Source organism: Diabrotica virgifera, chromosome 10 (assembly GCF_917563875.1).
Source record: "Diabrotica virgifera virgifera chromosome 10, PGI_DIABVI_V3a".
Classification (NCBI taxonomy): domain Eukaryota; kingdom Metazoa; phylum Arthropoda; class Insecta; order Coleoptera; family Chrysomelidae; genus Diabrotica; species Diabrotica virgifera.
The window spans coordinates 50,754,059-50,782,039 of NC_065452.1; the positions used below are offsets into that span (position 1 = coordinate 50,754,059).

Consider the following 27,981-nt stretch of genomic DNA (forward strand, 5'->3'; position numbering starts at 1 on the left):
TTACTACACATCCATTTATTATTTTTATTATAATATTTGGACAACAAAAATTGTTCTGTTAGTGCTTATTAAGTATATTAAATTCATGAATACAAGCCAACCAGCTTAGCGATACCTGTCGTACGATTAGGCTAGCGGCTAGAATATTTCCGTTATTTAAAAAATAGTTCTTGTGTCCATATTAGAGAGATTTTAGACCCTCTACCTTTTTAACGTACGTTAAACGTAAAACGTTATACTTGCCATGCGCATTGAGCAAAAAATAAGGGATAACGTGTTTACGTAAAATAGTTTTTGAATCCTTTCAGAAAATACGCATACAGACTAACGTTAATTGACATTAGGTAAAGGTAAATATAGGCCTATAAAACGGCAGTTGTGTGCTAAAACTTATGTTATTGAATTATTTGCCATAATGGAAGAAAATGTATTAAGACATTCACCAAAGACAATTTACTACTTTAGGAACACAAAACATCCATCCTAAATTTAAAAAGACAATTCAGTCAAGTGTTAGATTTCTCAAGAAATGGTGTAATTTAGAATTATTCTACCAGGGTTGCCAAGCAGATTATATTCAATTATATAATATGTTTATTACCTGATAGTTTTTAAGAAAAACAAATTTTGATTACAATTTTATACATCGTTACTATGTTTTTTATTCTAGTTGTCTTTGGTTCAGCTCATATGACATTTTTTTTTTCGTTTTTTTTTTGTAATTTAGATATATGACATTTGGCAACCTTACAAATACGTAATCCCTTAATAACGTGAACATTATTTCTACCTAAATAAGGGGATACCTTATCCGCTAATAAAGTAATACGTTATTTTTCTGTTAATGCGCATGAGCAGAATAACGTATAACGTTTAACGTTGATGAAATAAGGGGTCTAAAAACTCTCTATTAACTTGAAGTGGTTGTTTGACTTCTAAAGCACTTGGATAATAACGGTTAAAACATGGTTTGTAGTAATAAAAAATAAAGATATCAGCTAGTTACCAAACCGTCAAATAACCAAAGTAAAGCACTTAAGGGACACTCTTAGTAACCATATACATTTTAAAATGTATATTGTTACATATATTAATATAATTCTGTATGTATGACATGCGCATTAAGCTGGTACCTTATACTCAAGTATTACGAAAGTTACATACATTTTACGTTCATAAATATATATTAATATTTCTGTACTATTTTAAAAAAGTAAATACATATATTTTGAAATCTACAAATGGTGATATAAAGGAATATTCGTCAAAAGTTTAGTCGTAATTGATAAAATAAATATTTTGTCATAGAAAATATTAATTCTATGGAATATTAAAAATATCAAAAATAGTCTCGTATTCTTTATAAAAATTTCCAAAATTTCATCTCTTTTGGAAAACAAGTGCGTTAGATTGTCAAGGTAAAAAATGTATGTTATATAACAACATTTACTTTACTATTCATTCTGTATTTTGTAATTCATAGTATGTCTGGTATAACCTCTAGATGTGTTGACCAGACCTTTTCCTTCCACGTTTTTTAAAGAATCAGTGTTTTACACCTTTGGACATAATTCATTTTTGGACAAAAGACATATCTAACTGCTTTACGAATTATGTAAAGTTTGTTTAGCAGTAAATGGTTGACTTCAATTAGTGCGGTCGTAAATATTATTAAATTTATCTGACTTGGCCCCTTGTTAAGACCGGTCCGGAGCGATGAGCAAACGAGGTAGACACAGTTGGTCTTTTGACAATTAACACTGACTAGACGATACTCCTATAATAAAGCAAAGGATCCACAAAGTTTACAATAATTACGACAAAAACAAAAAAACGGATGTAAAATATATTGATTTGCCTTATATACCTGAAATTAATGTTTTCAAATGAGTTTTAAAATAAATTAAATCTATTTTAATTGCTAAGATTATAGAAAAACAAACAATCAAACATATTTAAATTTTACCTGAAACCGGACCTTTTATACTATTATCGGTTAACCCAGGATGTTTATAGTCGGTACTATTTGAAGTCAACCATTTACTGCTAAACAAACTTTACAATTTAGTACTTTACAGATTATGATAGGACTCTTTGTATTATTCTGGTACATTAATTTATACTCTAATTTCCGTTATAATTCTAAGGACTAAATGTGCGTGGACTTAAAATTGAATGTTTTCTTCTTTATCTTCATGTAGCTCATCCTTTAAGGATATTGGCGATCATCATGGCCCACTTTACTCTGTTTGAAGCGGTTCTGAAGCGTTCTATTGATTTTTGTTTTTTTTTTGTTCAGTGCCATTCCATACCTCTCGCAGTACATATTAAAAAGTAGAGAGTATTGAGGATAGTACACATCCTTGTCGCACTCCTCTTCTTATTGAAATCGCTTTAGATTTTTGTTGGTCTACTAGTCTACTCGAATGTTTTAGGAATGTTTGTATTTTTGTTTGAATGAATTGTAATATTTTTGTTTAGTACTAAATAAAATACAGTTTAATGGGGCAAAATTAATGATGTAGACTCGCAAACGTAGAAAAAAATGCTACGATGCTTTACAACATTGTAGCAATATTGTGTGATTTAATGTTTGTGAGATAAAAATCATTAAATGATAACATAATAAGTAAGTTTGTGGGCCATCAATGACGTCATCTATCTAACACGAATGAAATGTATTCTATTGCATGTGGGAGAAGGGAGATACACACGTAAATAGTAATACTTATAAACTAATGGCTTTAATTATAAGTTTTGAAATGTAGGGTAAAATTGAGATTATAGGAAAATTGTATTAGTGGTTGCATAGATCTACCAAGGATACCAATTGAAAATATAAATGAATGCTCTGGGTGCCAGGACATAAAGGAGTTGTTGATAACGATATTGCCACTATTCTTGTTAAGGGGAAAATACTCCTTTTATCGAACCAAATCTACCAGATCTTTTATATTCATTTTATATTCACCATTGGCGCGCATACAGGTCATAATACCGCATGCACGCTAATGGTGAATATAAAATTTTTAATTGTATGTCAAAGAATGCGCAATAACTACCTCTTAAAACCTACCAAATTTCATTTGTATATATCAACCGGTTTTACAGCAATAAATAAATCGTAAGTTTGTAAGAAAAAATTCAATATCCCGTATCTCGAAAACGAAGCATTTGCAGACATAGGTTTATCAAGCAAACGGTCATTATTTTTTCATGCAGAATTACCCCTAAAGTTTGTCGCACTTATTTAGAAATACCCTGTATTGATAAAGAACCTGGCTAGTTGTTAAAGTCCCTGACTTTTTTATTATCTAACATAAGCGAATAAGTAAAAAAACAAAACGTTAAGAAAACCTACAGTCACAGTCGGGGCTATAATTGGGTTTTAATTTTAATATTTTATAAAGACTAGAATATTCCACAGGGTGTTGCGAAAATTGAGAAAAAAAAAAACAGTTTGATTGGTACACCCGCTATACAACGAAAATTTACCTGTCTAGCAACAATATTATTACAGCGATATCGTTAAAGAATAAAGTGTTGAAAAAATTACTTAAAACGGATAACAGGTTTAGGAGATACAAGACATCAAAAATGACCCACTTTTTGGGGTGCCCGTTTTTCGTGCCGGTGAGTGTATATACAGTGCGTCCATAAAGTAACGCATAAATTCATTATTTCGTAAACCGGTGACTTTAAGGAAAAATCCCGAAACAGGTCGATTTTTATTTTTAAATTGCGATTTTTTGGCATATATATCATACTAGTGACGTCATCCATCTGGGCGTGATGACGTAATCGATTATTTTTTAAATGAGAACAGGGGTCATGTGATAGCTCATTTAAAAGAGTATTTAATTCTCTATCCAATAATATAAACATTAACATAATTATTTATACAGGGCGTCCAAAAAATATTTTTTAAATTAAATTAATTGACACAAAAAGCTGAATGTATGTAATTTGTTTAATTGTTAATGCATTTTACTGCTGTCAGAAAACAGAAAAATGTTTTATTTAAAAAATAAACATTGATTTTCGCTTAAACGAAATGTTCAAACTGTCAAGAGGCAGGTGGGTGGTATTTTAACATTGAATTTAAACGAAAAGTAATATTTATTTGTCAAATAAACAGTTTTTCCTGTTTTCTAACAACAGTAAAACTTATTTTGGAATAAATAAATTATACCGGGTGGTGAATAGTATAACGGGCCATAGGAAACTCAATGTAAAATTCTAAACTGTTGAATTCCTGCTTCCCTAATTATTTTACATCAAAAGTCATGAGAAACTATTTGTAGAGAATTGAAATCTGTATTAAAATCAAAAGTTAAAATTGTTCTACGATTTAAACGCATTCCAAAACTTTGAAAAATATAATACATTTGCCACAGAAGGTACGTGTAAGAGTTACGTCACACGTTACTATTTTTAACTGACAGTGCTCACACCACTGACTGAATAAAAAATCTTTATTATTAATACTTTCTCCGCAACTGAGGGTGTCTTATCAACTGTATTGTTTTTAAACAATAAATGATAAAAATAAAAATATTGACAGTTCAAAAATGTGAAAATAATAACTTCATTGTGACACATTATTGCACTGTGTGTAGCCTAATTTTGGGCTGAAAACCTAAAAAGTGTATTACATGTTTACACAATTTTGGAATATGTTTAATTCGTAGAACAATTTTAACAGTTGTTTTCAATACAGATTTCAATCATCTACAAATAGTTTTTAATGTAAGCACTGATGATGACTGGTAAACCAGTCGAAAACTGGTTATGTGATTGTGATGTAGCCCTTTTTAGGGATTTTAAATATACCTTTTATACAGGATTTACTGTTTTTTGTATTACATGGTATACAGCCTACTACAGGAAAACTTTTTTCCTTGTGGAGTTTCTAATGTCTTTTGATGTAAAATAATTATGGAAGCAGGAATTCAACAGTTTAGAATTTTACATTGAGTTTCCTATGGCCCGTTTTCCAATTCACCACCCGGTATACATTCTTGTTTTTGTCTCAATTAATTGAATTAATTTTTTTTAGCACCCTGTATAAATAATTATGTTAATGTTTATATAAGTGAATAGAGAATTGAGTTACCTTTCAAATGAGCTGTCACACAATCCCTATTCTCATTTAAAAAAATCATCGATTACGTCATCACGCCCAGATGGATGACGTCGCTAGTATGATATATATGCCAAAAAATGATAATTAAAAAATAAAAATCGAACTATTTCGGGATTTTTTCTTAAAGTCGCCGGTTTACGAAATAATGAATTTATGCGTTACTTTATGGACGCACTGTAGTATTTTTTGTAAATGTGCCTTTGTTTAGATTCAAACTTTTCTTAAATTTTTTAGTGGTTGTAGCAATGATATTTAAATATTTAACAATATCGCCACTTATGCAGGTACATAAAAAATTTTATTTTCGCCAGAAATACCTTCATCTAAAATTTATGTTATTGTGTTTAAAGGAAGTTTATTTAATACCCTGTAAAGTCCAAAATAAGTCACAAACAGAACGCTATTGGTTATGAATATTCCTCCATATGTCATACTATTACGTTTAGTTAATATTTGTCAAATATAAATAAATAAGTAGAATAACAAAAGGCAGAATAAAAACAATATAAATAACATTATTTTAGTACTATTAACGAATGTAGTGAAATGAAGACGGTTTACAGAGATATACTGAAATACTCTTTCATATTCTGGGGTGGTATCTTCGCTGGATGAAACTCGTACTTCATGTATCATCAGGAATTCAACCTGTAAATTTAAACATGTTCTATTAGAATAACATTTGAAATGAATAAAAACTTAAATAATAGAGAAAAAGCCGAGAAAGAGCGAGACGTACTGGGAGAAGTCTGGCAACACTGCGTTACACATCAACTCTCATTTTCCCCACTAGTTTCGTCTCGCTGCTTTGCTCAGTGTCAGCCTAGCAGCCTTCGAAGATGGAGTTCCCGGTCGCTGTTACGACCGGGACCTCCATGGAAACATGAAGATATCTGCGACACCTCCTACGATATAGTAAGACAATGTTGTTTATCTATATTAGATGAACTAGCGATTTAAAATTTTATATTTTCGAAGTTGCAAAATGGATACTTACGAAGCCTTAAAAGGGCAATGTGGAGTTCGAATTGTGGGAGAAACTATTAACATCAGATATGCAGTTGACACAGCTATCATAGCTGAAAGTATCGAAGATCTTCAATTCCTTATAGACCGAGTCAATAGAGAATGCTACAATAACGGACTTGGCATAAATAAATTAAAGACAAATTTACTTGTGGTTAGTAAACAACAAGTCGGCCCTATGCAACTAATTGTCAACACTGAACCAATTACAAATGTTAACCATTTTAAATACCTAGGATGTCGGATAAACGAGACACTAAATTCTGATGAAGAAATTAAAACTCGTATAGAAATTGCAAGAGGAGCATTTATGAAACTTAGATCTATACTGATCAATTCTCAGATGAACTTACAACTACAATCAATTTCCTAAAATGTTATGTGTCCTGTATTATTATAGGTATGGATGTGAAACCTGGATCATGATGAACAAATTGGAAGCCTTCGAGCTGTAGTCATATTATCGTAGAATGCTCAAAATATTATAGGTTCAACGCATTTCAAACATAGAAGTCTTTAAACAGAATCGGTGAAGGTGACTGGATTAAGATGGTAAAAAAGAGAAAACTTGGATATATGAGGCATATTATGAGAGATAGCAGATACTATGTAGGTTGTATTACAACCTAGATATATGTTTAGCCTTTGTAGACTATGAAAAAGCGTTCGATAGTGTCGAGATATGGGCGATAGAAAAAGCTCTAAATAACAGCAGAATAGACTCCAGGTACAGGCAACTCTTACATAAGTATAAAACAGCAACAATGACAGTCGAATGGGAAAATAAAACAAACAAAACTAATCCAATAGAAATACATAGAGGCGTAAGTCAAGGAGATCCCCAAAACTCTTCACCTTAACTCTGGAAGACGTCTTTAAAGAACTGGAATGGAAAGACATGGGTATCAACATAAACGGGAAGAATCTCAATCACCTCAAATATTGCGATGATGTTGTCCTTATTACAACCAACCAAGAAGAACTAGCCACAATGCTGACTCAACTAGTACACGCATCAGAGAAGATAGGATTAAAAATGAACATGAGTAAAACAAAAATCATGACAAATACAAATGACAGAATAAATATTAATATAAATAATGTCAATATTGAGGTTGTTGACGAATATATTTATATACCTGGGTCAAATAATCAAAGCTAATAAAGAGAACCAAACAATTGAAGTACAGAGAAGAATCCGATGGACGTGGGCAGCGTTTGGAAAGTTAAGATGGATACTAAAAAGCACAAAGATACAACAGTACCTAAAAACCCGTGTATTTAACCAGTGCATCCTTCCTGTTCTGACGTATGGCTCAGAAACATGGACATTAAGAAAGGCCAACATAAACAAAATAGACATAACTCAGAGAAAAATAGAAAGATCCATGTTGGGAATAAAACTACAAGACAGAAAATCAAACAAAAGAGAGAAAACAAAAGTAAAAAATGTAACTGAACATATAACAGGGTTAAAATGGAGATTTGCCGGCCACAATGCGAGACAGGAAGATAAAAGATGGAATGCTGAAATACAAAACTGGAGACCGTGGACAGGAAGAAGAGGAAAGACCTCAGATGCGATGGAGGGACGATATTGTTAAAGCTGCAGGAACTAACTGGAAAAGCGCAGCCAAGGACAGACGGAAATGGACATTTTGAGAAGGCCTATGTCCAAAGTTGGATAGAAATGGGCTAAAGAAGAAGAAAGAAGAAGCAGATACTGGATACTTCATTTAATACTAAACGGAAAGATCGACGAAAAAAGAGGAATTGGTAGAAAGAAATATTCATGGCTCCGAAACCTTCGTCAATGGACTTATCAGCAGATGAATTGTTACATGTCGCGCAAGATCGAGAACGATATCGGCAAATTGTCATGGAAGCTACTCCCGCCTAAAATTTGGGCACGGTACTCAAAGAAGAAGATAAATCATATAAATATGTACTAACTTAAGAGTCCCAGGAACGCTCGGTACCCGCTGTATACCATAATCCAACCTCATTGTTGATGCATCTTGGGAATGGGTCATATCTGGCTGTGCGTGAAGTCCAAACAACAACTCTGAGGGTTGGGCAGTTCGTCGTCTTATTTTAGATTTGGACTGCGACTGCGACTGGGAAAGTTGAGATTCGGGAATAGATAAACTAAAAGATAATATAGGTACTAGTAAATATCTTGGTATCTTAGAAAAAATAGTTTTTTATCAATTGTTTCATACGTGGGTGGTCTAATAAGTACTTAGCTTCTCCGCCCGATGGCGTCGTTATCGCACGAGAAATCTACTATCGCATAAATGCTCGGGCGCCATTTGTAACGTCTGTCGTTGTATTTGATGCTCCGGGTAACAAAATTCAGTCCAAGAGAAAAAGGTTCGCTTTTTAAGACATTTTTATTTAGAATCAGAACATAAAAAAGATAAGATAATTAGCCTTAATTACTCGTTAATTTCGTTAATAAAATATATTTATAATCTACGCATCGAGTTTACGGTTCGGGTCGACGTGACGATATTTTGTACATGAATTAATAATAATGACGATCGCGTGGATTAGGAATTACCTTTATTAATATGGAATGGACGTAAAAGGATAGGATATCTCGCTCGGCTCGCCAGGAGAAAAGACATGTTGGGAAATACGATCACCGCTCGTATAAGGATAGGTAAAAGGAAACCGTCGAAATTCGTTCAACGCCCCAAAGACGACGGTGAACGATGGTCGTGATAATTCACCTCTTATACCTCGTTGTTGTTTATTATTCTTCGATCAACGCTCCAAGAATAATAAATAACTAGGCTTTCCGTTCCGACTTTTATATCGTCCGAGACGGTACAAAAACACGTTTTACTTAATTCATTGGCGTTCTCTAGACGATAATATTATGTTATCGTCACAATACATTATTACAGATGGCGAGACGGCCAATGTTAAAATCTCAGCCGAAAGCGACCGTGTCTGGGAATTTTAGAAAAATAAAAAAAAGCAATATCGTCCGGCGATTCGATTTTTGTTTTTGGAAGGGAAACCGCACAGTGAAATCACTTGTGAAACACAGTGAAAGAGCGCTTGAATGCTCTTTGATTTACGATGCCTCTTCTCCTTCTATGGCGACAGACAAAAATTGGTTTATCGAGTTTCAACGTGATCGCACGTCGGTTTTTGATAAATCACGTCCAGGTGCCCTGAAAATGGCTACCACGGAGTATAACGTAAAAAAATCCACGATCGCCTATTAGTAGACCGTCAACTGAAGGTTCTCGAGATGGCTGAGGCAGTAGACATCTCAAAAGATCGCGTGAGTCATTGGTCTAAGACGTCTAAGACTAAAAACGTTTTCGAGCAACTATTTTAAGACAGCTGATTCTTTAATACATTATTCCCTATGCATCCTAGAACACCTTACCGGTCATCTGGCTACTGAGACAGGTTGCGTTCATTACTGCGCAGCGCACCTGTACAGGGAAATATATCGAATTTAAAATTATTTTAAGACGAAACATTTTTTTGCCATTACTTGTAAAACATTCTTAGAAATATGAATTATAATTGCTAGACATTTCTGTGGTTGCTAAATACTTGCCAGACGCTATAGTCTAAATGGCTTTCAACGTTTTCAAACAACTATTTTAAGACAGCTGATTCTTTAATATATTATTCCCTATGAATCCTCAAACACCTTACCGGCCATCTGGCTACTGAAACAGGTTGCGTTCATTACCGCGCAGCACACCTGTACAGGTAAATATATCGAATTTAAAATTATTTTAAGACGAAAATTTTTTTGCCATTACTTTCTAAAAATGATCAGAAACATGAATTACAATTGCCAGACATTTCTGTGGTTGCTAAATGCGCGCCAGACGCTATTTATTATAAATAATAATAGAAAAATTTAAATCATTTTAGTATGTCTGTAATTTTAATATTATATTATTAACACATAAATAAATGCAAAATTAATTTGCCAGACATTAATTCGGTTGCATTCACCAGCCAGATGGATTTAAAATCGTTTAAAATAATATATATTTTCAGCAAAACGTACGCTGGCTATGTTAGGAAATAAGACAAACAAAAGATACAGGTAAATATATTTGAAATTAGTTTAAGACGAATTTTTTTTTGTCATTACTTTTTAAACATTATTAGAAACATGAATTATAATTGCCAGACGCTAAATGTTCTGTGGTTGCTAAATGCGCGCCAGACGCTATTTATTATAAATAATAATAGAAAAGTTTACATCATTTTAGTATGTCTGTAATTTTAATATTATATTATTAACACATAAATAAATGCAAAATTAATTTGCCAGACATTAACTCGGTTGCAGTCATCAGCCAGATCAAATTAAAGTTGTAGGGTATTCCAGTAATATATTGGTTATTACAGAAAGATAGCGGTAGAGTAGACTGGCGGAAAGAGAGAGGAATAAATCTACCTACGGCATTTAAAATTTTTATTTATCTCAACCTAGCTAATAAAGACAGAATTAAATATGTAAAATGGTAATAAATAAAAATTATTGTCCAAATTTTCAACAAAATAATAAAAAATAATATTTTTTATTCTGGGAATAATTTTTTTCATTTAAATTGTTTAAATTAATTCCACAATTAATGTTTTTCATCCACAAAAGTTATTACATTCTCGTTTTTTCCTTGCAAAACACACATTGTATTTTATTTGCCATTATATTGTATCACAATTACTTTTCACTAAATAGAAACTCGACAAGAATCGTTAACAAACTGTCAATTTATTGTGACTGACCCATCTTAATAACATGTGCGGACAACATTCATCCCCGAAATTGTCGTATCTTTTGTTTGTCTAGTTTCTTAACCCAACCAGCGATCGTTTTGCTGAAAATACACATTATTTTTATGATTTTAAGTCCATCTGGCTGGTGAATGCAACCGAATTAATGCCTGGCAAATTAATTTTGCATTTATTTATGTGTAAATAATATAATATTAAAATTTCAGACATACTAAAATTATTTAAATTTTTCAATTATTATTTATAAAAAATAGCGTCTGGCGCATATTTAGCAACCACAGAAATGCCTGGCAATTATAATTCATATTTCTAATAATGTTTAAAAAGTAATGGCAAACAAATTGTTCGTCTTAAAATAATTTTAAATTCGATATATTTACCTGTACAGGTGCGCTGCGCACTAATGAATGCAACCTGTCTCAGTAGCCAGATGGCCGGTAAAGTGTTCAAGGAAGCATAGGGAATAATATATTAAAAAACCAAGTGTCTTAAAATCACTGTTTTCCTGACGTTGGTCCACATATCCCGCCTTGGTCCACATATCCCGCATGAAATGTTGGACATGAGAAAGCTATTGGCGCGATGGGTGCTGCGTTTTCGCACTCAGGCCAATAAGCGCCACCACGGGACCACTTCAGAGCAATGTCTGAGGCCGTTTATGCGTAATCTGAAGGATTTTCTACGTTGCTTCATAACCGTAAACGAAACTTGGATCCACCGGTACTCACCAGAAACCAACGAACAGTTACAGTGGACGTCACCCCGCGAACATGCTCTGAAGAAGGACAAGACCGTTCTCTGATGGAAAAGTGATGGCCAACGTTTGCTGAGATTCACAAAATTTGATCTACACTGCGCGTCAGAGAAAACAGGCACCCCAAAAAATGGGTCATATTTGATGTCTCGTATCTCCTAAACCTGTTATCCGATTTAAGTAATTTTTTTAATATGTTATAGCCTTATTCTATAACAATATTGCTGTAATAATATTGTTACTAAATAGGTAAATTTTCATTGTATACCGGGTGTACGAATCAAACTGTATTTTTTTCTCAAAGTTCGCAACACCCTGTGGAATATTCTAGCATTTATAAAATACTGAAATTAAAACCCGAATATAGCCTCAAGTTTTCTCAACATTCTGTTTTTTGATTCATTTGCTTATATTGGATAATACAAAAGTTAGGTACTTTAACAACTAGCAATGTTCTTCATCAGTACATGGTGTTTCTAAATAAGTGCGACAAACTTTAAGGGGTAATTCTGCATTAGAAAATAATGACAGTTTGCTTTATAAACATATGTCCGCAAATGTTTCGTTTCCGAGATACGGGATGTTGAATTTTTTCTTACAAACTGATGATTTATTTATTGCTTTAAAATCGGTTGAAATATATGCAAATGGAATTTGATGTATATGCAAATGGAATTTGGGTTTTAATACGTAGTTATTGCACATTTTTTGACATACAATTAAGAATTTTATATTCACCACTGGCGTGCATACGGGTAATATGATTGGTCATATTACCCGTATGCACGCCAATGGTGAATACAAAATTCTTAGTTGCATGTCAAAAAATGCGCAATAACTACCTATCTCTTAAAACCTACCAAATTTTATTTGCATATTTCAACCGGTTTTAGGGCAATAAATAAATGGTCAGTTTGTAAGAAAAAATTCAACATCCCGTATCTCGGAAACGAAACATTTGCGGACATATGTTTATAAAGCAAACGGTCATTATTTTTTCATGCAGAATTACCCCTTAAAGTTTGTCACACTTATTTAGAAACGCCATGTACTCATGAAGAACATAGCTAGTTGTTAAAGTAAGTACCTAACTTTTGTATTATCCAATATAAGCAAATGAATCAAAAAACAGAATGTTAAGAAAGCCTGAGCAGGGCTGCTTTATCCATTAGGCAATATAGGCAGTTGCCTAGGGCGGCAAATTATGAGAGGGCGGCAAAAATACTGTACAAAAAAATATTTGTATATAAATATTAAAATCGAATAACATTTAAGTACATCCATCAATGGAATAGAAGTAGGCATTAATTTCTAGAAAACATCCCTAACAAAAAATGTACAAAATGTACAAATAAACAGATCCCTAACAAGGAATCATTTTTCCAGAAAAATGATGAACGGTGAAATGAAGTTCAGGAATTGGCTACCTTATTCTACATCTATGTAAAAAGAGTGTATTTTATATTCCTTGACGTCTATTTCAGGCGCAACCGAATGGAATGCTGGCGTCAGATTAAAACAATATGAAGAATCAAAGGTCCACACGGCAAATGTCTTGAATTTATTCAATCGAGGTAATTTAAAAAACAGAATAGACTGTTTCATAAAAAGTACATTCAGAAGCGAAGTAGGTACAATACTGGCGTAACGTTTTGTAACGTGTTGTTGCAACAATAATTACACTGGCCACAAGGGGACTTGCCATTAGAGATAATTCAGTTATAGGATCAGTTCAAAACGGCAACTTTTTAGGTTGTTTAGTGCTCATAGCAGAATTTGATCCTTTTTACGCGAGCACCTTACTAAATTTGGAAATATTGGTCAAGGGAACTGTAATTATCTGTCAAACACTATATGCGAGGAATGAGGAACTAATAGTTTTGATGGGAAGAAAAGTAAGAAGAACGATTGTTGGCGAATTAAAGCAATAAAGATACTATAAATAGTTGATTCGACACCAGACGTGTCTCATGCTGATCAGCTAGCATTTTTAGTTCGCTATGTTTCTGATGATGGTATGCCGACTGAAAGATTTTTTAAATATATTCCATCTGAAGGTCACAAATCTGCTGCTTTGGAATCGACAGGGATTTCGACTTTAGAGGAATGTACCGTTGATTTAAGTTATTTTCGCGGCCAGTCATAGGATAACGCATCCAATATGTCTGGCAAATATTCAGGACTGCAGGCCAGAGTAAAAAATCACAATAAACTTGCTGAGGATGTACCCTGGATATTCTCTCAATTATTTACATGTTTTTCGGCTTCCACATATAGATGGAAAATTTTGACTGACAACTTAAAATCACCTGTTGTGAAATCTCTTAGTGAAACTAGCAGCGGCGGATCCAGCATCGTTAAGAGGGGGGGCCGATTGGCTAAAGGCTGTAACGGGATGAGATGGTAAAATCTGCACTCGGCTAAATTTGTATTTGGGTGTGGTAACTAGAAAGTACATATTTCAAAACCACCTTAGCCAAATTTTTAGCTCTCTATGTGGCCCCAGGTGTCCCCTCCCGCAAAAATGTGTTTTTTAAAAAAAATTTTGTGAGTGATCCTTGGGTTTGAACAATCTAAAAAAATTCAAAAACATACATTGTTATGTCCAAAATCACATTTTTGTTTCATACGTAACATACATTCCGATGTCCAAAATCACTGATTTTTTCAGATTTTTTTATCAAGAGTTCAGGAAAATTTTTATTGAGTTTTTTATTGAGTTCAGGAAAATTTTTTGAAATTTTCAAAATAAATTAAAGGTTATGTAGGAAATTATGGTGGACACAGAAATATTTATTTGTTTTTTTTTGTGTAGGTATTTGTTTCCGTTCTTTTGAATGGCGGGGTTATATTTGCCATTTTGTCGCCGTAAATTACTCAGAATTCGAAAAAAAACTCATTTTTTATGTCCCTCTTTATATTCTTAGCGTTTACTTAGCGATCCTTTGCTTTTAAAACCGGAAAAGGACAGTTCTGTGTCCGCCAAAAATTTCCTCCATAACCCAAATTTTTTAGAATATGTCTAAAATTTTTCCTGAGCTCAATTTTGATCTAAAAATTCTGAAACAAAAATCAGTGTGTTTTTGGATATAACAGTGTATGTTCCTAAATTTTTTAAAATTATTTAAAGCGAAGGATCGTTCAGAAATTTTTTTTCGAAAAATCATTTGTTGCGATAGGGGACACCTATGGTCACGTAGGGAGCTAAAAATTTGGCTAAGGGGGTCTTGAAATATGTACTTTCTAGTGCCCAACCCTAAATACGAATCTAGCTGAGTGCAGATTTACCATCCTATTTCGCATAGTCTTTCTTTAAATTTAAATGAATGTTTTTATAATCTTTATACAGGGTGTTTTATTAATAATAATTGTCCATACAGTAACTGGATAATCCTTAGCACAGAATACGAAGATTTAACCTAAAAGAGTTAAATAAAATGTGGTTACTTACTGAGTTACAGGATGTTTTATCTAAAAATTTAAAAATTATTTTTGCTCAGAATTTTAAAACTATTCAACGTATCCTTTTCATACTTGGCAGAAAGTCCGACTACTATACACCTTACTATAGTATGATAAACAAACGTTTCTAGCTACTACCAGAGGTGTACGACAGGGGATAGTGAATGTTTGACCCTTCTCAAATTCTACTCCACTGGAGGAATTACTATTTTAGTGCCATTTTTAGATTCTCCAATACTTACTACGTAAATAATATACTCTTCATTGGTAACGATAAAATCATTATTTTTCGAGATATTTGAAGTTAAATATGAAACGGCACAGTTATTTTGATTATTTTATGATATTGATTCATATGATTAAAATTTAAATATTATTTGTACACAGTACTTCAAAACTTTTTGCAATATCCTTGTCATACTTGGCAGAAAGTGTAGGTACTGTACACCCTACTAAATTAAGATAATAAACGGTTCTAGCTACTACCAGAGGCGTACGACAGGGGATAGTGGCTGGTTGACCCTTTCCAAATTCTACGCCACTGACGAAATTGTTATTTTAGTGTAATTTTTTGATTTTTCAATACTTTTTATGTAAATAATATACTCTTCATTCTAATCATAAAATGATTAGTTTTCGAGATATATTTGAAATTATAAATGAATCGACATAATATATTAATTAAAATATGCGTGTCGTTTCATTTCTAACTTCAAAGACTTTATCGTTACGAATGAAGAATATATAATTTTCATAGAAAGTATTGGAGAAGAATTGGAGAAGAAAGTGGCGTAGAATTTGGAAAGGGTCAACCATTCACTTCCCCCGTCGTACTCCTCTGGTAACAGACAGAAACGTTTGTTTAACATAATTTAGTAGTTTGTAGAGTACCTACATTTCCTGCCAAATATGAAAAGGATATAAGTCGAATAGTTTTAAAATGCTGAGCAAAAATAGTTTTTAAATTTTTAGATAAAACACTCTGTAACTCGGTAAGGAACCACATTTAATTTAAGTGTTTTAGGTTAAATCTTCGTATTTTGTGCTAAGTTTTCTCCAGTTACTATATGGACAATTATTAATGAAACACCTTGTATATAAAAAAAAAATAATCACTTGGTTTGAGAGGGGGCCGATCGCCCCCATCGCCCCCCCTTGGATCCGCCACTGGAAACTAGGTGGTCCGCAAGGGCAAACGCATCTAAATCGTTATACACTAGCTTCAGCGAATTAAAACTGCTCTTTTTAATATCTCAATGACGAATGTCAAACTGTAGCTGTGAAAGATCAATCACTTTCTATATTTAAAAAAAATGGACACTTTTGAAATGACGTTATTACCTAGCTGTCATTTGGCAACATATTTTAGAAAGAGTGAACCTATCCAATAAGTATGTCCAGAGTCCTGCAATGGATCTGGGTTCTGTCGTTAAAGAGCATGAAGCTCTTTCAAATTACTTTACCTCAATCAGAAATAATTTTGCCATTTATGAAGAGGAAGCCAAAAAATTGTGCCCAAATAAAACATATAAAGAAGTAAGAAATAAGTTAATAAAATCATTTCTTTAATAAAATTGTGGCTTATTTCCCATCAAAACTAGTTAATTGCAAAAACGCCACAAGAAAATAGCTTCAGAATAACATTAAGAAATAAGAAATAGAAAAAGAAAAATTCAATTGGACGACGGGGCCGACGAACGAACTTTTCAGCTAGTGATGAGATGAAAATCCACATATTCTATAAATCGACACTCTGATAAGAGATCTGAATAGACGTCTGGAATCTTATCGACTTATTTATAGTCCGTCCGCTATAACTTTTCCCATGCAGTACGATTCATTTTCAATCAAATTAAGTCAAAACATAAATTGAAACGAACGTCGATGTGTACATACATTTTGTATACTGTATACTATATACTACACACATCGGCGTACGTTTCACTTTCTGTTTTGACTTAATTTGATTGAAAATGAATCGTACCGCATGGGAAAAGTTACAGAGGACGGACTATATCAATGTTTTCGTGTTATAACAGATTTTCCAAAATTAAACAATGAAGAAATTATTAAAGAAGCTGAAAATCTGATACAAATTTATAAAGACGACCTAGATACATCATTCATACATGACTGCATTTACTTAAAAGGATCATTTGGATACCACAATAAAATCACCAATAATTGATATATCTAAACCCCCTTTGTGGCTCAGTGGTAAGAGCGCCTACCTTTGGATCGAAAGGTCCGAATGGTCTTGAGTTCGAATCTCACCAGGGTCAGGAATTTTTCGTTTATTATAAATTAATAAATGAAAATAGTTTCTGTCCTTGTGGGATCGGTACTCACCGGAGGGACCGCAGACGTTCGGATACAATTATTAGCGTCTCTTTGCAAAGACAATGACGTCGACTTTGCAAAGTAACAAGACACTTACTCAACACATACACTACACATGGCACTATGTACCTAACTGCAAAAATTCACCGTACCTACCATGCCAATGGCCATTAGTTGTCGAGGCATTAGCTAAAAAAAAATTGATATACATCTAAATATTTAAAGAAGGGTGGATTGAAAGATATTTAGTCTAATTTTGACATTGGTTTGCGCATTTATTTGTGCATTCTTGCTGAAAGGTTATTTTCGAAAATGTTTTAACATTTTGTCGATTTTGTCCATAGAAAGTGACGTAACAAAGGCGATAAATTATGACGACATTACAGATGATTTTTCCAAAGAAAATCAAGAAATAAATCGAACTGGAATGGAAATTTTTTCTGTTATATGTATATATAAACATCGTAGTTTAAATCCATTTTTAGTGTATTCATATTTAAATAAAAAATTCTGCTTTTTTCCCAAAAATGGTACATGTTTGAAGGGCGGCTACTAGAGAATTGCCTAGGGCGTCAACTGACCTAAACGCGGCCCTGAACCTGAGGCTACAGTCGGGTTTTAATCTCAGTATTTTATAGATGCTAGAATATTCCACAGGGTGTTGCGAACTTTGAGAAAAAAAAACACAATTTGATTCGTACACCCGGTATAGAATGAAAATTTACCAGTTTAGCAACAATATTATTACAGCGATATTGTTAAAGAATAAGGCTATAACATATTCAAAAAACTACTTAAATCGGACAACAGGTTTAGGAGATACGAGACATCAAAAATGACCCATTTTTGGGGTGTCCGTTTTCTCTGACGTGCAGTGTATATCGGCTTTCTAAAAAAGGGCAAACCTGTCACAGGGCTTTACTATGCCGCATTATTGGGTCGATTTGACGCCGACTTACAAAAAAAAAACAATCCCAATTTGGGAATAAAACAGTTGTCTTCCACTATGATAACATATCAGCTCTCTCACACCTCCGCCGTCACCATGGTAAAACTGGTCAATTTGGACAACGAACTACTGTTCCATCCATCGTATTCTCCAATTTAGCCCTTTGCGACTTCTTTTTGTTTTCAAACTTGGAAAAGTCACTCGTCGGGCAGAAATTTAGGTCGAATGAAGAGTTCATCGCCGGCATGGAAGCCTACTTTGCGGACCTCTAGAAAACGTATTTTTCAGAAGGGTTAAAGAAGTTAAAGTATCGCTCGGTCAAGTGTATCGAGCTAAAATGAGGCAATATTTTAAAATAAATCGCCACTTTTCCAAAATTTTCGTTATTCTTTTGGAGGCTAAGTACTTATCGGATTTTTATTTATTTTTAATTGTACTTATGTACATAATAAAAAAACATGAAATTAATAAAAGAGTTGACAACTTACTGCATTTCTAAAGGTACAGGAGACGAAGATCGGGAAGAGGTGGAACTCGTAGTGTCGTTAGTATTACTAGAAATACTGGTAATGAGTTCTTTGGAAAATATTGGAATTTCATTATGAAGGACATGATCCAACAGTTGTCCTTTTACATTATTTTCTTGTTGCAGCTAAAACCAAAATTTATACAATCATTATAAAAAATCATATCTAAACCAAGAATCATGTACTGTCTATATTTGATTAAATTTTCTTCAATCCATAAGGTAAAAATGAATTTCCATATACAGGGTGTTTGGTAAAGAATGGGCCATAGCTTAACCTTAGCTTGCTGAGGTTAAAAGAGGTTGATTTAAGCTAACTTACCTTAGTACAAAAGTTGATAATAACCGAAATACAGGGTGTCAGAGCTAAAGTTTTATTTTATTTATTTTTGAATATTTCCTGACAGGCATGGGACAACAACACGAAATTTGGTAAGTGGTGCTGGTACTGTACACCCTACTAAATTACGTTAAACAAACATTTCTGGCTACTACCAGAGGCGTACGACGAGGGAGCGTTAATGGTTGACCTTTCCCAAATTCTACGCCACTGGCGGAATTGCTATTTTAGTGCAATTTTTTGATTCTCCAATACTTTCTATGTAAAAAACATACTCTTCATTCGTAACGATAAAGCCATTAGTTTTCGAGATATTTGAAGCTAAAAACGAAGGAATACATTAATCAAAATAAGTGTGCCTTTTCATTTTTAACTTCAAATATCTCGAAAACTAATGATTCTATCGTTACGAATGATGGGTATATTGTTTGCATAGAAAGTATTGGAGAATCTAAAAATTATGCTAAAATAGCAGTTTCATCAGTGGCGTAGAATTTGGGAAGGGTCAACCATTCACTTTTTCCTGTCGTACGCCTTTGGTAGTAGTCAGAAACGATTATTTAACATAACTTAGTAGGGTGTACAGCGCCTACACTTTCTGCCAAGTATCACACGGATATGTCAAATTATTTTAAAGTATTCTTTTTTTTTTAAATAATTTATTCTTTATTTAAAACTTTAAGAACTATCATAGTGTGCTCGGTACTATTAAACTAGTACATATCCTTATGGTACTTGGCAGAAAATGTAGGTACCGTACACCCTACTAAATTATGTAGTAATTATGTAGTAAATTACTAAATTATTATAATCGTTTGTGTTTAATACCAGAGGCGTACGACAGGGGAAAGTGAATGGTTGATCCTTCCTAAATTCTACGCCACTGATGAAACTGCTATTTTAGCATAATTTTTAGATTCTCCAATACTTTCTATGCAAATAATATACTCTTCATTCGTAACGATAAAGTCATTAGTTTTCGAGGTATTTGAAGTTAAAAATGAAAAGGCACACTTATTTTGATTAATGTATTATGCTCCTTCGTTTTTAGCTTCAAATATCTCGAAAACTAATTCTCGTTACGAATAAAAAGTACGTTTTTTACATAGAAAGTATTGAAGAATAAAAAAATTGCACTAAAATAGCAATTCCTCCAGTGGCGTAGAATTTGGGAAGGGTCAACCATTCATGTTCCCCCGTCGGACGCCTCTGGTAGTAGCCAGAAATGTTTTTTTAACATAATTTAGTCGATTGTACAATACCAGCACCACTTACCAAATTTCGTGTTGTCCCATGCCTGTCAGGAAATATTAAAAAAAAAGAATGTGTGTACTTTGTACGCGCGTAAGAAGTTATACTTCTATTATATGATTTCAACGAAATCAATATCTTTAAACAGTTTATTTATATTTAATTTAAATATTAAACTAATTTTAATACTTACTACTTTCCGAAAATTTTTATTAAAACAATACCAAAAAGAAAAAAAAATAAAAGAATAAAACACACACAAACACATTGAAAAATGCCACAAAGAAATGATTTCTGAATAATAATTGTTGCCAAAAATTTTAACTAAATACGTATTTTCTGAAAAAAATTATATAATAATATACTTACAATTATAAAATGTATAAAAAAAATAAAAAAATAGTAACTTGCATTGGGATTCGAACCCGCTACCCGTCGATCGAAAATCAAAGTTCTTTCCCATTGCACCAGCATCGCGTATCTGTCATGTGGGAATATACACCAACTGACCGTTTACACCATAAACTTTTGACAGTTGTTTATTATTTATATGAATTTAATCAAATTAGTTTGATGTTTGTGGAATTAAAGGAATATTTTGTGGAATAACAATATATTAGGTGAATATTGGTAGAAATTTTGATAGTAATCAAATTATGTAAATCAAAGCATTACATACTATTTTGGTATTAGGTTCATTTTAAATTTTCCAAATAGGTAGGTATCTATGTAATTTTTTATTAGGATACTGAAACATTTACAATTATTACGTACCTGTCGCTTTTAAAAACTATTTAAAAAGTCACTACAATTATAAACTTGCTTTCTTCTCTGCCATCACAACAATAAAAACTAATATACACAACATTTTTGTATCCCCATTCGTATTCCCCATCGGATCCCGTATAACGTTTGAACGACTAATACCATACTGTCGGTGTGCGCATGCGCCAGGGAATGTAAAAATTCACCCTCGTGCCTAAAGAAGTATAACTTCAATAAATAAAATAAAAGTTTAACTTTGACACCCTGTATTTAGGCTATTATCAACTTTTGTACTAAGGTAAGTTAGCTTAAATCGGCCTATTTTAACCTCAGGAATCTAAGGTTAAGCTATGGCCCATTCTTTACCAAACACCCTGTATATCACAATTTTTTTATTACAATCCATTTTTTTATTAAAATATATTCAATCTTCATCTTGTTTACTTCCTTGTTTTTCGTTCTGTATTCTCTTTGTTGACACTTTTGATGATTTTATAATTTCATCCATGATTAAATTAAAGAGCACAGGGCTCAATGAGTCCTCCTGTCTTAAGGCACGTATCCACTATGTTGGCGCTCCGCGCTCCTGCAACTGCTCCACATAGTGGATACGTTGGAGCTCCCGGACCGTGCAACAGGGCGCGCTCCGCCTCGGTGCTCCAATCGGTGGAGGAATTCGACCGTACAACCTCCCAACTGAGCTGGTAACAGTTATTCCTCTATAATTAGAGCATATGCGTTTATCCTCTTTCTTGTATATTGAGCTGATGTATCCAACATTCCAATCATCAGGGATATTTTGTCCTTTTAAGCATTTATTAAATAGTTGAACCAACATCTCATGTAATATGTTTGGTCCATACTTTACCAACTCAATTGGGATGTCTCCAGGTCCTGCTGCTTTACCGTTTTATGCTTTAAACGGTAAAGCATATATAATTAAAAGAATAATTATTTTCTTTAAGAATGAAGATTTCGTGTAATAGATGTAATAAAGTTGAGTAATAGAGTAATATATACATAACTAGTAAATAATTCACAAAAGAAATTATTTTAAGATAAAAAAATGATTGATTTTACCTCTGCCATGGTAGCTTCACTTTCCTTTAATCTGGCATCTCTTTGAGCAACTAAATGATTCTGGCTCAGCGTCATATTATACAACTTTTGAATGATATACTTCGCTTCGTCAATATCGTAAATGCTCAGGACTAGTTGCTGCAGATCATGGTTTTCACTCGTATCTTCGGCTTCTTCAATCGCCATGACATTGTGTTGTGTCTCACTGATCGTTTCCTGGACATAACTGATGTTTTCCTTTATATCTTCAATGTAACTTTCGAGTTGAGTTATGTCTTGGTTTTTTACCAAAGCTTGCTGCCTTCTATCTTCTAAAGCTTCAAGTTCTTTTCCTAAAATTGTATTGCTAGTTTACAATTGTGTAATTCTACGTGACAAGACATCTCGAAACGCGACAGTTCGTAACGCCACAAACTGCAACGGACAATTCGTAACGCCGTCATTCGTAACGGCGACAATTCGTAACATCGGCAGTTCGTAACTATAACTATTCGTAACGATATAATTCGTAACGTCAAAATTGAATTGTTTTGTTTATTATTGTTAAGGTGGAAACCCACTTTGATTACAGTTGCAATTGAAGTTATTGTATCAATTTAACGAATCAGCATCAGGATAAACATTTTAGCACATTTCATATTTCGTGGAGAAATATACCTACACTGCTCAAAACGAAAAAGGAGCCACTTAATTTAATGTAATCTATTTATTGCATTAGGTAGATATACTTCTACTTGGATGTAGGATATAAATATAGTCTAGTCGCAACATAGGGGGTCCCGTGAAAAATTCTAGCTCACCGTGATTTGATGGTGGTATTATAGGTTTTTTGGGTCGCTGAATCCAATGGAAGTAGTCTGGAAGCCCAAATGTGGTGCGTTTAATTGTTATTAACAAATTATGGTAAAATTAGGTGTTTTTCAGGAATTATTAGAAGCCCTCTAAATAAATTGATAGTGTTAAGGTCTTCTCTGGTGTATTTTTGATCGCTGAATCGAATGCGACTAGTCGCGATTACTCAAAATATGTTCTTATTTTATTATTAACAAAATAATTGTTTATTCGCCGAAAAGCTCGAAATAATGCGCTATCTACAGCAAGTTTGTAGTTTTTTTCATAGTATTTTTATACGCTAAATCGATTGCCACTAGTCGTGATAGCGTTTCGACTTTGTTAATAATAAATTATTGCAAAAATAACGGTTTATAGTGGATTGACATAAATTTGTCATACACGTAGCTAATATGCCAAACAAAACAAGTGATATTGTGCCGTTGTGTGCATTTACCCTGGGGGTGAGATTCACCCCTTTTCGGGGACGAAAAAAGAAAACTTTAAGATAGGTCCGGAAGTGGATAAACTGATTAATTCTAAGCAATTTTTGTTCTATACAGTTTTTTCACCAAGTCAATACTTTTCGAGTTATTAGCGAGTGAATATGTTCATTTTTCAACAAAAAACCACGTTTTTGGTAGTTTTACAAGCACTTTCGAACTGATGAAACCTACAGATCATATAAATACAACATAAGTAAAGCAACTTGTGAAGCGGTAACGATTAATTTTATTTGAGATGCTATGTAGGGGGTGATTTTCCCAATTTTTTACCAAAAAAAAATACCTTTTCAAAAAACAAGAATAAAGTTTTTTTTAAAGCTTTAAAAAAGTTGTAATGAGTTTTGCTTAAAAAGTGCTTCATTTTTTGGTTACTTTATTTTGAAATATTCGATTTGGAATTTGACGAATATGAACCTGTTGTTCATTAGCTACAATTCCGCTTCTACTGGGTCTACGGACCTCACACGTACACCATTTTTTTCACTTTTTTATAGTCTATATTTTTGCTAAGAAAATTTTTTTTGAAAAAATACTTACTTCTTGAGTTACTTGCGAAAAACCATCTAAAAACATGGGTTTTCTTGTTGAAAAATGAACATATTCACTCGCAAATAACGCGAAAAGTATTTACTTAGTGAAAAAACTGTACAGAACAAAAGTTGTTTAGAATTAATCAGTTTATACACTTCCGGACTTATTTTAAAGGAATCTTTTTCACCCCCGAAAAGGGGTGAAAGTCACCCCCAGGGTAAAAGCACACATAGGCATAATATCATTTGTTTTGTTTGACATGTAGCTACATGTGTGCTAAATTTCATGTCATTTCAAGTGTTTTTTTTTTAATTTAGAGCAAAAACCGTGAGTAAACGTACTATAAACCGTTATTTTTGCAATAATTTATTAATAACAAAGTCGGAACGTGGTTTAAGCTGTCACGACTAGTGACAATCCATTTAGCGTATAAAAATACTATGAAAAAGACTACAAACTTGCTGTAGATAGCGCATTATTTCGAGATTTTCGGCGAATAAACAATTATTTTGTTATTAATAAAATAAGAACATATTTTGAGTAATCGCGACTAGTCGCATTCGATTCAGAGACCAAAAATACACCAGAGACCTTAACACTATCAATTTATTTACAGGGCTTCTAATAATTCCTGAAAAATACCTAATTTTACCATAATTTCTTAATAACAATTAAACGCACCATATTTGGGCTTCCAGAACACTTTCATTGGATTCAGCGACCAAAAAATACCTATAATACCACCATCAAATCACGGCGAGCTAGAATTTCCCACGGGACCCTCATGTTGCGACTAGACTAAAAATATAAACTATATGTAGGAGCTGCAAACACATAATATAGTTAATCTAACAATAAAACACTGAAAACGTTTGTTTTCTATACTTCCACAAAATTTATTACAACTATGTGACTACAGCTGTTTCGGCAGAGTGCCTTTCTTAAGTGATTTAGTTTACAATGGTTTGCCTATTTAAAGTCTGGTCTGTTTAAATACGGGATGTTTAGAAATTGTTGTTTAGAAACAGTTCTTATATTGATGGAGATGCGTGGATAATATACTAGTATGTTTTACAGGAACTAACAGGCAACTTGACCAATTTCTATCATACATTAATTCACTTCATAGTAACATTGAGTTCACAATAGAAACAGAACAAAATAAGTCCATAAACTTTCTAAACGTAACAATTACCAGACTACACAACAAACATGAGTTCTCCGTATATCATAAACCTACCCATACTGGCACAACTATACACAATTCATCATCCCATCCTACACAACACAAACTAGCAGCCTACCGTAGCATGATACATAGACTGACAGAAATTCCCATGTCAAAAAATAACTTCGAGATAGAACTAAACATCATTAAACAAATAGCAGTAAACAACGGCTATAACGAACAAACAGTTAACAAAATTTTAAACCAAAAACTCCATAAGAAAGCCCTGAAATTAGTGTATCCACCACCACAGAAAGAACCCAGTACCATCTGTTCTATCACATATACTGGCAAGATAACAACAAAAATAGTCAGATACATAAAAAAGAAAGGAATAACACCAGCTTTCAGAACTAACAACAACCTAAGCAAATATATTAAGAACAATAAGAGCCGATAGAGAAAACAACTACAGAGTGGTGTTTACAAACTAACTTGTGGTGACTGTCCGAAAACTTACATCGGTCAAACTGGCAGAACTTTTGACAAACGGATAGCAGAACACAAAAGGGCTTTCAACAATAGAAAAACAGACACTTCTACATACGCATTTCACCTTCTAGATCATAATCATTCTTTTAATGAACAGTTTCAAATTCTGCATATTCAAAATAAAGGCCTTCAGCTATCTTTATTAGAATCTATGGAAATTAATAAATTGAAAAATACAGATATAATTCTGAATGACCAACTCGAGACGAATAGCTCCCCACTCCTGAACCTCTTCAGTTAAAGACTTTCAATAGGCAAACCATTGTAAACTAAATCACTTGAGAAAGGCACTCTGCCGAAACAGCAGTAGTCACATAGTTGTAATAAATTTTGTGGAAGTATAGAAAACAAACGTTTTCAGTGTTTTATTGTTAGATATAATTACCTTCCATCAAGTAACGGTCGAATCCATCAATTACATATAATATATAGTTTAATAAATGAAAGAAAAAAAAACTAATTTCTTATCTTCGTTTTTCATAAATTCAATAAAAAAGCAAAACTTGATAACATTTTGGAATCACATTTATTACGTTATTGAATTTCTGTCGATATTTACATTAAAGTTGTTAATAAAATGATGGATTTTGACATAGGCGTAACCAGGGGGGGTTTTGGGGGTTATAACCCCCCCCCATTGGGATGGACTGAGCTCTATGCGCTTAACACCATACCCCTCAGAGACCTTCCAGTAGTTGTAACCCCCCCTTAGGATCATCCTGGTTACGCCTATGGATTTTGATGTGCTTGGAAGGCCCCGAAGGCGCAGACTTTATATCGCAGAGATTCAAATTGCTAGAGCAATCACTTCAAGAAGGCTACTCAAGGCGCTGTACAGCAGAAATGTTAAATGTGAGTCGTGCTGCGATAAATAGAGACTGGACCAGACTTGAAATATATGGAGTTATTAGAAGACAGCCTTAAATACGCATCGTGCATGGGTGACTACAGCTAGAGAGTATCCACTTTTACAACTATGGGCCGTCAGAAATCGTCGAAGTACTGCTCGAACGCTAAAAAATAAGTTGGTAGAAGCTACAGGTACAAGAGTAAATACTCAAACTATACGTAATTGGCTTCACAAACATGGGTTGAATGCAAGAAGGCCAGCTAAAGTACCTCCTTTGACCCCTGCACATCGTATAGCTACATGCTTGTTTGCAGAAGAACACATGAATTGGACCATGGCACAATAGAGTAACGTGATGTTTACTGTCGAGTTCAGATTTCTTTTAAACCATGTTGATGGACGTGTTAGAGTCTGCAGAAGACCAGGCGAGCGCTTTTTGGATTCCACACTTCAAGAAACCCAGACTTTTGGCGGAGGTTCAATTATGGTTTGGGGTGGTATAACTTGAAATGTCCGCTCTGACCTAGTAGTTTTTCGGCGAGGGGCTATGGCGACAGAGCGGTACATTAACCAAATTCTTGAACCACATGTTGTCCCATTTGCTGAAAATGTGGATCTAGAATTTATCCTTTAGCAATATAATGCGAGAATGCACGTGGCCAGGATAGTGCAAAATTATTTACCTACCTACAATATTCAGGTTATAGGGTGGCCAGCAAAGTGTTCAGATTTAGATCCCATTGAACACATTTGGGATACACTCGGGAAGCGATTGAAGAAGCGTCAGCTACTAAGAAACCTACATGTCGAGGAAGTTCTCATGAAAGAATGGGAACACCTAGATCAAGAAACTATTCGAAAAGTAATTGCAAGAAAGCCTGGACATTGTGCAGAATTTCGGCGAGTTAGAGGAGTCATACGCGCTATTAGTTTTGCTTTAAAATAATTTTTAGCAACGCTGTTATTAATGTAAAAAAAAAGAATGTGTGTGTACTTTGTACGCACGTAAGAAGTTATACTTACATTATATCATTTCGTAAAAATAAACATACTTTAAACAGTTTGTTTTAATTTTTTTTAAACACCAAACTAATTTTGTGCTTACCACTTTCAAAAAAA

At 33.4% G+C, this 27,981-nt stretch overlaps 1 protein-coding gene across 1 annotated transcript in view; it reads right to left on the reverse strand.

The window, feature by feature from the left end:
- Positions 1 to 27,981, reverse strand: part of LOC114334548 (kinesin-like protein KIF21A) — a 391,021-nt gene continuing 363,040 nt past the window's right edge. The window contains exons 5-8 of the mRNA XM_050641339.1: positions 22,425 to 22,756; positions 18,951 to 19,114; positions 8,126 to 8,320; positions 1 to 5,794 (exon numbers count right to left, since the gene is read on the reverse strand). Of these exons, the coding sequence (XP_050497296.1) occupies positions 5,782 to 5,794; positions 8,126 to 8,320; positions 18,951 to 19,114; positions 22,425 to 22,756 (704 nt within the window). The 3' untranslated portion in view covers positions 1 to 5,781. The remainder of the gene's footprint in view (positions 5,795 to 8,125; positions 8,321 to 18,950; positions 19,115 to 22,424; positions 22,757 to 27,981) is intronic.